A 14,575-nucleotide genomic window follows, 5' to 3' on the forward strand; every position below is an offset into this window, starting at 1 on the left:
AAGCGCGCATGCGCCTGCCCGGCGCGCTGGGTAGAGGTGGCCAGCCCCAGCCGCGGCTCCCAGACGGGCTCTCTGAGTCCCTCTCCGAGAGCCGGGCGGGCACGCGTCATTGTGTTACCTGCGGCCGGCCCGCGAGCTGGGCTCGGTTTTTTTTTTTTTTCCCTCCCCTCCCTCCCTCCTTTCTATGCAGCTGATCTGAAAGGGAATAAAAGGCTGCGCATAATCATAATAATAAAAGAAAGGGAGCGCGAGAGAAGGAAAGAAAGCCGGGAGGTGGAAGAGGAGGGGGAGCGCCTCAAAGAAGCGATCAGAATAATAAAAGGAGGCCGGGCTCTTTGCCTTCTGGAACGGGCCGCTCTTGAAAGGGCTTTTGAAAAGTGGTGTTGTTTTCCAGTCGTGCATGCTCCAATCGGCGGAGTATATTAGAGCCGGGACGCGGCGGCCGCAGGAGCAGCGGCGACGGCAGCACCGGCGGGAGCACCAGCGCGAGCAGCAGCGGCGGCGGCGGCAGCGTCCCGAGTGCCCGCGGCGCGCGGCGCAGCGATGCGGTCCCCACGGACGCGCGGCCGGCCCGGGCGCCCCCTGAGCCTCCTGCTCGCCCTGCTCTGCGCCCTGCGAGCCAAGGTAGGAGCCCGCCGGGCCTCCCTCCCGGCTCGCCCTCTTCTTTTCCTCGCGGCGTTCCGGACGCCTGCGGTTGAGCGCCCCGAGCGGGCTCGGGAGTCCTCGGGCGCCCGGCTCCCTGGCCGGGCCCCTGCGCCCGGCAGGCTGCACCTGGGCTGTGGGAGCCCCCAGCCTCCTAAGTATATTGCCAGGCTGGGCAGGGGGCGCGTTCGCTCCGCTCCTGCTCCCCGGGGGTAGTCGTCGGATTTCTCCCGCACTCGTGCATTTTATGCCCGGGAGTCACGTTGAGCCCTTGCGCCCAGTTTTGCAAAATTATTTTCTCTTGGCTCCGAGAGCTTGTCGGGGCGGGCGGGGAGAGAGTCGCCACTTCCACCCTCGAAGAAAATAACTTTCCCCTGCAATGACCTCCTCTCTCCCTCACCGGCAGGTGTGCGGGGCCTCTGGCCAGTTCGAGTTGGAGATCCTGTCCATGCAGAACGTGAATGGGGAGCTGCAGAACGGGAACTGCTGCGGCGGCGCCCGGAACCCGGGGGACCGCAAGTGCGCCCGCGACGAGTGTGACACGTACTTCAAAGTGTGCCTCAAGGAGTACCAGTCCCGCGTCACGGCCGGGGGGCCTTGCAGTTTCGGCTCGGGGTCCACTCCTGTCATCGGGGGCAACACCTTCAACCTCAAGGGCAGTCGCGGCAACGAACGTAACCGCATCGTTCTGCCTTTCAGTTTCGCCTGGCCGGTGAGTGACCGACGCAAGGGGGGAGGCCCGGCCGAGGGTCGCACCCGCGCCTGCCGAGCCCTGCTTTCTCATGCGGGATTTAAGGGTTTTGGCTTGAAACTCGGCGCTCACTGGGGAAGTCTTTTGGGGTGGAGGGTCAGGGAGCCGAGATTCTATAGTTAGACCTCGGCAGGCCCCATCCCCGCTGCTTTTTGCTAAGCGCACAAAAGTGGGGACCCCAGAGGGGATTGTAGGGCAAGCATCCCAGGAAGGCCGGTTTAAACTTGCAACTTGAAGGCCCCAGACTAATTCTCCCCCCCACCCTATAGATGATCTTTGCTTAACCAATTAAACCTGATGCTCCGCGGAAGGCGGACTCCGCGCAATTCTGGCCTTCGAACGCCGTCCAAATTGGCACCCTCCCCTTTCCCGTGAGCGGCCTGGAGGGCGGGTGTGTCCTTCCTGGAGGGTGTGGGGGAGCCCGTTTCCCGCTGCTCCCGGGGAGATTTTGGGGCGTGAGGGGGCGCGCTCCGAGCTGGGCGCGAGGGCCGGGGGCGACCGCCGCAGGGGGGTCTTCGGCTCTTCGCCGGAGCTTTTGGTCCCGGAGCCTCCGCCCCCTGCCGGCCCCTTCCTGCCCTCGCCCCCGCGCGGTGTAGCCCTTGTGGCTTAACTTCCAGAGGTTCCCGGGCTCTGGAACAGCTGTGTTTGCAAACTTCCCCGGGAAGGGCGGGGGTGCGCCCTCGTCCGGCGGGTGCACAGGCCCCGCAAGCCTTCGGGGGCGTGCCAAGGCCTGAAAGTGGCGGCCCGCTTGAGGCGGACTCTGCGGGTACAAGTGCACGGACACCCCCTGACCACCACGCCGGCCCTGGAGCCGCTCGAGGCCCTTACAACATCCTGAAATGGGGGGAAGGAAGATGAGTGCGATTGCAGAAGGAGAGGAAAGGGGAAAATGTTGGTGCCCTCTGCCCCGCTCGCTCCTGCTGTCCAGGAGGCGTGACTCATTGCCAGGACCCGGGCTTGGCCCAGCCTGTACTGGGAGGGTGGGTGGTGAGGGGGGAGCTCGGCGCCCCGGGGGAATACTCTCAGCCACGTGCTCTGATGGGGTGCGCTCTGCTGCCTCCTACCCGCGAGCTGCGGCTGTGATTCGCAACTTGGGGAGAATGTCTGCTGTGAAACTTGGAGTGGCTTTCAAGGCCCACGTTTACACGAGCTGGCGTTATTAAATGCCCTCTGCCGTGCGTGAGATAAGACAGTTATCAGGAACGTGGCACTAAAAGGGGCTTATAAAAACCTGTGGTATGTGGAGTTTTCCCAGAACGGAGGGCTGCTTGTGTTGTGGGATTTCATTTTTGACAAAGAGCGTGTATCTTGTTTGTTAATCCCCTATTAGGGAGAACTTTAAGCTAAAGAGGTTGGCCACTTTTTAATCTGGTTGGGCCCACGTTGACTGCGGATTCTGACCGCCCTTGAACGTGTGTTTGGAGTTGAGGGGGAAGGGGCCTGCAGGTGGTTCCACCCTCCGAGGATCCCTCCGGAGCCCCTCGCTTTTCACAAGACCATAAAAGGAATCTTACTAGTGATGTGGAAAAGCTGCAGGCCTGGCTGAGGCTCATTTTGGAGAGCAGGGTCAGAGGATGGCTGGGATGAAAACAGGGAGCCTTGCTCCCCAGGCTGGCGAGGGAAATGACCTAGAAGGTGTGTCTGTCCCCTTTTGACACTTGGCAGAGAGTCCTGGATGGGGAAGGAGCGGAAGCGGTGTGTGAGGGCAGAGAGACGATTGATCTGCTGGTGCTATTCTGTGGTTTCAGGCCCCACGGGTCACCAACCATGAAATAGACTCTACGCTTTTCTAGAATGGGGGAGGCCGCTGGGGCTCCAGGAGAGAGTGGTTCTTTTGAAGTTGAGCCAAATGCGTGTATCACTCATAAACAAGTGTCCCCCCTGCCGCCCCCAAAAAGGCCTACTGTGAAATAGAAGCTTTACTTCCCCAGAGAAGTTGGAGTTGGTGTATCGTTTTAGTTTGTTTTCCGGAGCGTGATTGCAGAAACACCGCAGCCTGTAACTTTCAGGAATGAGTCCAGGGTGAGTGTTAACTGAAGCGAAAGCACTTAGGTAGCCGGAGAAGTGTGGCAGTGGATAGCACAGCTTCATTCAGTTTGGCACTTAAATGTTAATAAGCATGTCTATTTAAAACTGATTTCCTTGCATAGGTCATAAGTGAGCTTGGTACAGAATTCGAGATGTAACGAGGAAGATATAGGGTTTAAAAAAAAAAAATGTCAAACCGCCTTGGACTTTCAGCCACCTGAGCTTCCAACCCCTAGGCAGCCACAATTACCGTTCACGTGGGTCCCCCCAAATTTGCTGACAGTGGAAGAGTTGTGGTTCAGGGTGCACAGTAGAAGGTCAGTTTAGAAGGTGATGTAATTCGTGTCTTTTGTTTGGAATTATGACCCCAATCAAAGAACTGGTCATGTTCTGGAGAGGAAGAGGAGGAAATGATTCGGTCGGATATGAAATATAATCCACATCCCAGTGTCCACGTGGGAAGCTCTGTAGAGGTGGGCCTGCCTGATGCATAGTGTCTGATTACGTCCCACTTGGTGTCCCTGCCCCAGTCCTGTAGTTTTCGTTGGTAGCTTCTGGTCCTCATACCAGTGCTGCTTGGAGGGGCTTGATTTGAGCTACTAGCCTGATTTATGATCTTCCACTCGGGGGGTCCCCGTGATAAGAACACACATCGTGAGAGGGTAATTGGGCTCAACGAGAAATGATTTGGGAATAACCATTCATAAATCACTGAAATGGTTTAAGTTGCACCTCCCAAGATTAGTGCTTAATCTCAGTAGCCTGCTTATTAAAAATACATTAGCATAATTACCACTACCCAGCCCCCAAAGCTTTTTAGGAACTCCCGAACCCCAGTTAGCTGCATCCATGCATTGCTGGCCCTAAAGTGGAATGAATCGAGAGAAACTGGGGGAAGCCATTGAACGATCTGGTCTCTCAGCCTCATATTTAAACGCTATTGACATTGATGAAAGACTAAGATGAACTTAGTGTTTTAGGAAAATCCAATGAAGTGTAAATTCTTACATAGCAGAGGGATGCCAGCTTTGGCCCCCTTCACACTGAAGGCCTGAAAGAGTAACTGCCAGCGGTTTGGGTGAATCAGATGCCAAGGTTAATCTCGATATAATTGACAAGTCCTTGCCTTTCTGCCTTCTGCTGCGTTTCCTGGTCCCTGAGCCTCCGCAGATGTGGTGTGGACTCGCGGAGGGACGGGGCTCTCATTTGAGGTGGCTCCTTTCTACAGGCAGTAGGTACGACCCACGAGGTCAGCATGCATGCAGACAAACAGCACATATGTGTACGTGCTCAGAGCAAGGGACTTTCTACATGTGGAGAAAACACCCTTTGTCCTAAGACACCTACCTCAAATTAAAGCGATGAAATGATGTGTCTGTATTGCAAAACCGGGCTTGGGGGAAAGGAGAGCTGTGCTCACTTTGCTAAGTGTCTACGGAATGGCTGCCCTCGAAATGGAATCCCTATTCAAGATACTTGGTTTCTAAGAGTTTTTCCTCTTCCAGGTGTAACCTTCTTTGTGTTTTCTTCCTTCTTGTTGTCTTGTTTCTTAGCAACTTATTCAAACCTCCAGTACTTACCTGAGTTTGTAACCCACCAACTCCACACCCATAATTCTACAGGGACTGCAAACATTTTTAGAGAAGGTGAAGCTTTTGGCATCGAGGCTGTTGGGAGAGTTGGATGGGTAAGGAGAAAGGAAGCAGCTGCTTATAGGTGTGTGGCCTCCAGAAAACCCAGCAACCTGAATACATACTGCCTAAAATCTTTACGGCAGAGCCGCGAGGGACCCTTCGGGTAGCAGGCGTGTGGGAAGTTTAGTGTGGAGGAAACATGTGATTCACAAAAAACAAAGCCAAGGCAACAAGGAGGCTTCACGTTCCCCCATCTGAAAACAGGAATGCAAACAGAGGCCTTGGCTGGATTCACAGCAGCCACTGGCCCATTGTAGAAGGGCCAGAACTTGGTTCCAATGTCAGGCCTTCAAGATTAGTTACAGTGTAAGAATGCATAATCTCTGGATGTGCATACAATTATTGTTGTAATCCACGAAGGCAAATATTCCTGAGAATTCCCCCTTGGTAAACTTCTAGAGGCACGTTCCTCCCACCAACCCCTGAGTTTAGGTCTGGAGCTGCTGAGAGAAGTGACACTTGGCTCCAGCTTTTAAATATATTAAAAAAAAAAATTAGAACAAAACCAACTTAACCTATTTTTCAATTTTAGGGAGATGAATTAGGGTGCGTGGAAAATGATGATTCTTGTGTTTCCTAGAATGGGAGCAGAGGTGAGGCAGGTTTCTGGTTCAGAAACGTCCCACCTTTATCTTGGCTCATGGAGGCTGAGTGGCCATGTTGTTTGTGACTTCCTTGCTGGGGTCTGATCACTGCATGGACTACCCTGCCCTGTGGCTCTTGTTTTTGTGGCACCACTGACTTTTGTCGCTGGTGTGGTATGCACACAGGGGAGAAACTCTGCAACGCAGCTCCCACTGGTTAAAAGTGGAACGTAAATAGTCAAACCTTCAGAGCCCTCTAGCAGCTCAGCCCAGTTTTTGTGCGCTTTTGGTAAATAAGCAGAAAGGCTTCTTGTTCAGGCTTGCTGTGTGTGAGCCGGACGGTTGTGCTTGGCTGGCTGCTCGGTATTCGATCTATTAACCTCGCCACCCTTTTGTAACTGGTGCATTCAATTATCAGTGGGATGCTTTTCAAACAGGTAAGGGTAATGATGGGAAAGCGGGTGGGGGCACCTCATTGAGCGTCTCCAATCGGGGTATGAGCTTTGGGGCCCACTTGGTGAGTCTTTGAGGTGGGCTTTCATGAGAAAATCACCCTTTGTAACCAGATCGGACTCTATTGAAATGTCAAGCCCTGCAAACTAAATTGCCTTCTTCGAAGACTGCATCTCCTTAGCTGGGATGCTATGGGCGGTCATGCCTCACCTTGCCAAAGCCTTCCCCTACGTGGGCTGTGTGTGCGTGTGCCCACACATGAAATCTCGGAAGCCTTTATTTAATATATTTGTGACTGGAATATTTTATCCTCTGGCCACCCAGACGCAGGCAGGACAATAGTGTGGCCGGACTGCCTGAACTGAGGATTACAGAGAATAATGCGGCCTCTTGAAAAATAATGCCACTACAGGGCCAGCACCAGGAAGCAACAGTTGAATCAGCAGAGTACAGGGCCCCAGACAAACCCCGGGCCCGACCGACTCTGTACAATGGCCCCCGTGGGCACCTCGGGCGTCCCCAGGGTGTGCGTTCCTCAGGCCTGGGGTTTGGACGCTGCGCGCGTGCCGTTTGGATGGCGGTTTGTTTGTGTCCATCAGTTTGGCAGGAGTGGAGGCAGCCGCGTCTCGGGGCTTGGTTTGGCTGCCACTGTTGCCAGGAAAAGGAAGCTCCCAGCTGCCAACACAATTACCTTTGTTTCTTACATCCCCCCTTCTTAATGTGGCAATTAAGTGCTTACCACTCTTCCCGGTGCCAAGGTAACCACGCGAGAGTGGAACGGATGCAGAACAGGGCCCTCCCGCAGCCTGAGTGCCAAGGGAGGGATGAGGCGCTTCGGAGGACCCAGTGGTTCTGGGATGCCTTGGGGCTTTGGTGCCAGGACCCTCTTCTAGGTAAAATTCCACGGAAATGCTCCCCAAAGGTCATCCTGAAAGCTGATCACTCTTTCCTGCTGCAGAATGAGGACCAGCCGCCTGGAGCTGGGAAGGGGCAGAAGTGACTCACTCTGCAGATGGAGACTGAAGCTCAGTTAGCTACTTTTCCCTCTTGCTCTGCCCCCAGGCCATTTTTGTGGAAAAATTTACAAAAAAACAAAAAAGCTGTAAGCTAGGTGACTCTTTGTAAGAATCTTATTTTTATAGTTTGAAACCAAGAAAAATCCAGGTATTTGCTGTTTCTTTTTGTGTTTTTTTTTTTTTTTTTTGTATGAACTAGGTAAGTTGGAACACTCGCCTGTCATCTTACGGGGCACCCCATTCAAGCCCTTAGGAGGGCCCGGGGGACTCGGCCTCTGCTGGGGGTCAGATTTGCAGTGGCTAATTGGGTGTGACGTGATCATAGCAGATTGCAGCCTGGTACCCTACTTTGATGGCATAAGGTGTGCGTGGTTTGGATCTCGGAGTCGGGATGTATATTCGGGAATGTACAGAGGTCAAGCGTGGGCCTGGGAAAAATTAAACTTCCCTAGCAACTAATAATCATTGCCAAATTATCTTGATTGTTGATCTATGGTGTGGGGATGGAGTGGGAGGCGAGAGTGCCTCCTAATAGGAGCCTTGGAGGGAGAGCTTTTCTCTGAAGGCCGGCGGGAGGAATCCTCCTGCCCCGGCAGCCGAGTCCTAGAACCATCATCTCTTCTCTGAAACAGGGGAAGAGAGGGTCCAGGGCTTTCTGATTTATTTTTTGGGCAAGGCTTTGTTGCCGACGCTGCAGCCCCTGGCCCTCACCCCATCTCCACCTCTGAGAAGGCAGTTTGTGGAAAATCATGACATGGGCAATATCTAGAACTCTGTGCCACCCACTTCCCTCCAGGTGGGGCAGTGTTGGTCAGCAGCTTCTGAAGCCTTCCCAGTTCTGGCGAGGATGAGCCTGGCAGACAGCTTGGTCTTCCGAGTTCTTGTGCAAGACCCAAGATGCCTTCTTTCTTCAGCATTAAGCAGAGCTAACGCTGTTGTGCCAGCTCAGTCCTGGGACACCTTCCCTTTCTGTGGGGTTTGTGGGTGTTAGGTGTTTAGTGCTTCTGCAAGTCTGTCAAAACTCTGGGGTATCAATGCATTTAATCAGAGGATTAATTACAACAATATGTGGAAGTGACGAACGTGGGTCTCAACGTGACCAGTAAATGAAGGGCTTAATTATACAGAATCAGCCCCACATCTGGCCTCATCTGGACTTGGCTCTGGCCTCAGATCATTAGAGAAACATAATTTCTTGCTGCTCTCAGGGAAGAGTCATGTAATTTGTAGGAAGTCCTAGGAAACTTAGAGGCTGTAAGTAAGGTGTAACTTTCACTAATAAAATATTAACAAGGACAACAATGAACTTGGACCTCTGGCCACTAACAGGAGAGGGCTGGGGATGTGCCCCGGCTTGCCCGGTTTTGCTTGCTTTTCTCAGCGTTTTCCCACAGTTATCAGTGAACGAAATGGAATCCTACTCTGCTTTGAGTATGAAACATATTTCGGCTGAATTCCAAGGCAGGGTCTATCACAAGATATTTTTATGTTCAGAGACGACCTGCCGTGTCGCTGTGTGAGCAGTAAGCTCGTCTTGAGTTATGAATGAAACTCCTTTTTTTCCTTTTCGCCACGTCTGCCTTCACCTTGTAGGTGCCTACCTCTTTTAGCCACGGTGCGTTTCTGGTGGCACGGTATTATTTGATCAAATACACGACTATTTCCGAGGTACTGGTGTCTGACAGTGACACTGCGGGGATACATAAAAGGGTTCATGTGCCTTTTCTTCCCACCTCCTCGGGTATATTTCTCCAGCACCGAGATAGCAGAAGGTTTATTTAAACCCTGGTGTTTTTTGGGGCTGACCTCATTCTAAATTACACATGAAGATCTGAGTCAAAGAGGGAATTTGCTAATGGCTTGGATTTTGGGGGGAGTTGGAATTCTGAGATAAGCCTGGAAGATAAAGGGTGCCTTTGGTATGATAGCTGGCTTCCCGCCAGTGTCCTGGGAATTTGTTTAGTTAGTGGACTCTGATTATTCCTGGAATGTGAGATCTTATTGACAGATAAATTCATCAATAAATATACCTCGTGGCAGTGTGGCTGTCTCTCTCTTTTGTACTGTCGTCCCCAGGATCTGCCCCCCATGCACCCCCAAGTTCAGTTTCTGCCTTTGTCTTAGGAGTCTCTTTGCACCCACCCCCCTCCTGCTTCCTAGAGTCACCTGATACTTGTGGGAGCCGAGATGGTCTCACAGACAGGGCTTTCAAAGGGGTTCTGAAAAGGAAAAGGGGGCCTCCCTGGGGACCGCCCCACCAGGGCCCACACTGTAACCTTAGCAATACCCAGCCCTCCTCACTGGATGAGGGACCCCCTCCCCCCCACGCGAATACCTGGTTAGGTTAGCTTAGAATAAATTCTTTGTGTTTCTCATGCACTAGAGTTAGTGTCTGGAAAGTTTTGGAAAACTATATGCCAAGCGTTCACATATAGGAAGGTGGCATTTCCCCATCACAACTTTGGGGCACCTGCATGATAACCAGAGCGGGCCCCTGAGAGGCTGAAGGAGTCAACCTGGGGTGGGTGTTGGGGAGGACGAGGCAGCTGGCCTGGATGTAAACACTCAACACCTCAATTTGACAGCAAATAGAATTTTCATTTCGGCTTTATGGTTTTATTTGGCAGGGTGTGGGGAGAGGCTAAGAAAGCATGCTGTTCAGGAGCAGACCCTGTTTCTGAGACTAAGCTGTTGTTTCTTTGTGTTGCAGAGGTCCTACACTTTGCTTGTGGAGGCGTGGGATTCCAGTAACGACACTGTCCGTAAGTATCGCAGCAATGGACTTTTCTCGAAGTGCGCATCTCCAGAAGTGCTTGGCATATGGTACTTGTCAGAGCTGGTGTCCCCTGGGTGCTTCGGGGACCTTCTACCACCCCTGCCATCTGCCCCCTGCACCCCCAGGGCGAACCTCTCAGTAGAGTCTTTTCTGTAACTTCCCCTAGAATTTTCGCCTGCCATATTAAGTGGCCAGGACAGATTCCCAGTTAACTCAGTCCCTGAATGTGGGACCTAGATTATCTTCGGGATAGTGATCTTAATGGTTTTACAACTTTAAAACCTTGTAGACTGCTAAAGGATCAAAGTAGTGATTTTTTAAAAGTCCATTTAAACTTTAAGTGAGCGTTTAATCTCTCATCGGAAAGATAAAGCCGGCAGAGGCGGCACGGCAGAGGCCGACCTTGAATTTCACTCGCTGGGCAGGTGAGCTTCCAGCAGGCTGGGTTTCCCACACTGTGCCCGACAAACCTGCCATTGAAGCGGTTTCCAGAGCCTCACAGGTACGCGCTCGCCTTGTCCCCGTCTGAAAGACGACTCTTTGCGGTGCAGGTTGCTTCTTGGAGCTGCCGGGGTGGGTTTGGGTGGGGAAGCCATAGAGTGTGCGAATGGAAAAGGCAGCCGTCCAGTCCGACGTACAGGTAGTCTTGGCTCTTCAGTAGTAACTTAAAAACATGTTTCCCCTCCCTCGCTGAGACTGCCAGTTCACTTTCTGCCAGCAGGAGCTGGGTGGTTGTCATCAGAAAACCTGATTCACGCTGAAATCTCTTGGTCTGCACAGGAGGGAGAGTTGATCCAGCTTGTCTTTGCCCTCCATTCTTCTCTGAATTTATCCCTTCTGTTTCCCTACCTCACTGACATTTTCTTTGTGTTTTTGCTGCAAATAGCATTTTCCCCCCTTGCTCACTGAATCTGAGAAAGGCGAATGCCCAGAACGGGCACCGTGCGGGCTTGGTGTGTGCCAGATGGGCCACCTCTGGACTGTAGCTGGCTCCATGGGCCGCCTGGGGCCATACCCTCCTGCTGAGCCCTGTGTGCCAGAGGCTCCAGGCCATCTGGGTCACTCCTCTTGCTTTGGCATCTGAAGTGCAGATCTGTGAGCTTCCTCCCCAAGGGGCACCCCCGTCCCACTGTGGTGTGTGTGGGGGTGACAAGCCTTGGTTGTGGCTAATGCCAATCAGGGTCATAGACATCTGTTTGTTCTCCCCGCCCACCCCTGCCATGAACCTTGGGGACTGTGAGCGTTATGTCATTGTGACCTGCTTACAATGGTAACTAAGCAGTAGGAAGGTGGGGGTGGGGAGGGCAGAAGTAGGCTCTTCGAATGTTCTGGGGCAGGGGTAGTGTTCTGCTTCTGCTCCCTTTTAGATGTTAAAACAGTCTGTTGGGTGGGGTGCATGTCCTTGAGGCTGATCCTGGCCTGTCATAAGAGCCGGGTCAGGATGCTGGTTAGGGACGTATGGGTGACCCTCTAGTATCTGCAAGGCCTTTCCTGGGCCTTCTGTCACCCCACAGGTCAGGTGGCTGTGCCCCGGGGACCCAGTGCCCATCCAGAGCTGACCAGTTGTCTTCATTTTGGGGTAGCCCCATTTTGGGGTTCTGGGGCATTTCACCTCTTGCTGTGGGGGAACCAAATCCCTGGAAGGGCAGACAGAAGACTTGGGGTGGGGATAACGGGATTGCAGACCCCTACTCGTGAAGAAAGGGGTTGTTGCAAAGTCACAGCACACCTATTGCAGGTCACTGATGCTCACTCTGTGAACCAGTGAGGAGGAGAGGGGGTTTGCTGGGATGATTCAGCCTCTCTTTCTCGATGTTTCTAAGGTATCTTGAATTCACATTCACAACCAAATTTGGCATCTTCCTTCTCTAAAAACACTCTCCTCCCGAGAGACCTTTCTGGACGACTGGCACTAACATTTAAACACCCAGTTCTGAAAGCCAGGAATCTAGAAGGCTCCCTGTGTACCTCCCTTTCTCTTAGCATCCATATCTAACCCAGCTCCAAGTTCTTATCTCCAACACTTTGCTAGAATCGGAGTCCCTCCTGCCATCTCCCCGGCCACTACCCTGGGCCATCTGCTAGTGCCTGAACTCTTAGAGTAGCAGCCGAATTAGTCCACTCATATCCATTCTGGTCCACTTCCAGTGCTTTCTCCACTCTCCTACTTTCCTGGTCTTTTCCGAACATAACATTTGATTGCCACCTTTAATAAAAACCACTCAGTGGCTTCCTGTTGTTCTTGGGACAGATCTTTGTGTGGCCCCAAAGGCCCGCACAGCCCAACCTTGTCTCCTTGCCAGTTCCATCTTGCACGTTGTCATCTATCATATCTGTAGTCCAGTCATATCCCATCAGTCACCTTTCTGTCCTCAAATGCATCACTTTCTCTCTTGCCTCGGGGCCTTTGCACATGCTCTTTGCTCTGCCTGGAATGTTTTGTTCTTTAATCTCTTCACTCTCTGTCCCTCCCAAGGGCCTGTACTGCCTGAGAGCAGAAGCTGAGGATGTATAGCAACCCAAATGGAGTTGGCTGCTCTTTGTGGCCCAAACAAGTTGCAAACATCCTGGCTTTGCATTAGAGGCCAGACCCTGAGTTTTGGAACAGAGAATTCCTTCTCAGATCATCTCTGCAATGAACCCTCACAAGCAGAGTCTGGCCCCAACAAAGCCCAGGTGCTGTTCATGTGTTAGAAAATATTGTCTAAGGCTGGCCCTGCTGTCATCAGTCCTCCAAGGTCGTTTCTGTTACATTTCAGAACTGAGGTATATAAGGGTCCAAATTTTTCTTTCTCTCCCGGAAACCAAATAAAATGGTTTCAGTTGATTGTAATGCTCAATACAAATAGGCATGCTTAAGACCAGGTTTTCCTCATGGCCTAGCCTTCTTGGCTCAGGCTTCTGTCCAGGTTTGTGGGTTGGCCTGGTCCCGGAGTTATGCTCAGACTCGCCTCTCATTACCTCCTCCTTGGCCGCAAGGCTGTCCTGGGTGCTTCGTGCCCTGTCTTCATGCAGTTGCAGACGGCAGGAAGGCCTGGTAACATCCTTCCCAGTCATAAAGCTGGATTACCGAGGGAACTGCCCTGGATACATGTATGATGCCCCAGCTGATAGAAGTGTGATTCAGGGGGCAGCAGCCTAGAAGGAGCAAACTTGCTCTTTGTGACCCAGATGCCAGAAAGCCTGTTGCACACACTGACTCCCAGCCTCTCAGCTGTTAGGAAAACTCTGTCATGCAGGTGTGAAGTCAGTTACACACATCAGTCCCGTCGAGGACTCTGAAATGACCGTGGTGATGACGTTTCCTAGAAATAAGTAGAAAGCATACTAAGCTACTGAAAGTGACCTGTCAGGCTGTGCCTTTAGGATTATCCTGCAATCTTGTCTGAATCGTTTGTTGTTGATGCCTGCTTGACTTGAGAGAAGCTGGAAGCCTTTGAGCCATGGCTAGTGTGTTTAAATAATTCCTTTATTAAGATCTCATCAGCACATGGTAATAGCTCGCTACAGTTTTTAATTGAAACAGCAGAGCAAACACACTGTTAATGGAGGGACATTTTTGTCATTCTTGGGCCTGTGTTTATTTGCAAAACTTGAGTTAGTAAAGTGTTATCTGCAAGTGGTTCTATGCGTGCTGGGCTGTGAGTCTGCAGGTATGCGGGCTTGTTCAAGGCTCGTCTTACCCACAGGACAGTTAGAGAAACCCAGAGGGAGAATGCTGGGGTGCTGCTGGAGGTGGAGTGTGGAGGAAACAGCCAGGAGTCCCTCCTCCTCCTGGTCACCTGTAGAGTTTGCATAGCCTTGTAAATGAGCACAGGCCCTGGGCCTAGAAAAACAGGGGTGTGGGTGGGTAAGAATCACAAAGACGCGAGTAGGTCCTAACTCCGTCTTTCCAAGGTGGCCTTGAATTTGACAAGGCAGCGAAGGGTTGGTGCTGGCAGGTTTAAGAAAACAAACAGGAGCCCAGGCTGGGGTGCTGATTTAGTACCTTGCTTCGTTTTCACATCCCTCCCCTGAACTCCTGACACCTGCTGTTCAGAGCTGTTTTTGTACCTGTCTCTCCTCTCAGACTAGATTATAAGTGACCTCAGGGCAGGGACCACTTCTTATGCCTCCTGAGAGCTGCTTGAGCTCTGGGCGTGTTTATTTTCCTCAAGGATGCTCTTTAAGGAGCAAGACTTGGTTCAAAATAAAACCTCAATCAACCTGTCTCTTAACTGGGGTGAATTGTTTTCCCATCTGCCTGCTGGGCAAAGGTGAAATGGCATCAAGTTTGTGGTATTGCTATTTAAATGCCAGCTTAAAAGGGGTAAAGTTTACAATATTTATAAAATGTGACCCCACGCCTTGGCTTCCACTAAAGAGTTCAGAAGTCGACAAAGCTTTTCTAAAGCAAGACACAAAACTCTAAAACCAGACGAGAAAGATTGCTAACCTTTACCTGGAATAATGAAATTTCTTCAAGAGCAACATTCCATAGAGGCTACTTGCCACAATATGTAAAGAGCTTTTGCAAATCATCATGACCAACAGTGCAATAGAAAAGTTGGCAGAGGAGAGAAACAGGTTACAGTTCACAGGAACACATAGAAGTGGTTTTTTAAATATGTAAAAGGGTGCTCACTATCACC

At 51.7% G+C, this 14,575-nt stretch overlaps 1 protein-coding gene across 1 annotated transcript in view; it reads left to right on the forward strand.

Moving 5' to 3' along the window:
- Positions 1–28: 28 nt before the first annotated feature.
- The window catches only part of JAG1 (jagged canonical Notch ligand 1), a 35,384-nt gene continuing 20,837 nt past the window's right edge, over positions 29–14,575 (forward strand). The window contains exons 1-3 of the mRNA XM_014827330.3: positions 29–624; positions 1,049–1,354; positions 9,879–9,930. Coding sequence (XP_014682816.1) covers positions 544–624; positions 1,049–1,354; positions 9,879–9,930 — 439 coding nt within the window. The 5' untranslated portion in view covers positions 29–543. The remainder of the gene's footprint in view (positions 625–1,048; positions 1,355–9,878; positions 9,931–14,575) is intronic.

This window comes from Equus asinus, chromosome 15 (genome assembly GCF_041296235.1).
Source record: "Equus asinus isolate D_3611 breed Donkey chromosome 15, EquAss-T2T_v2, whole genome shotgun sequence".
NCBI classification, from domain to species: Eukaryota; Metazoa; Chordata; class Mammalia; order Perissodactyla; family Equidae; genus Equus; species Equus asinus.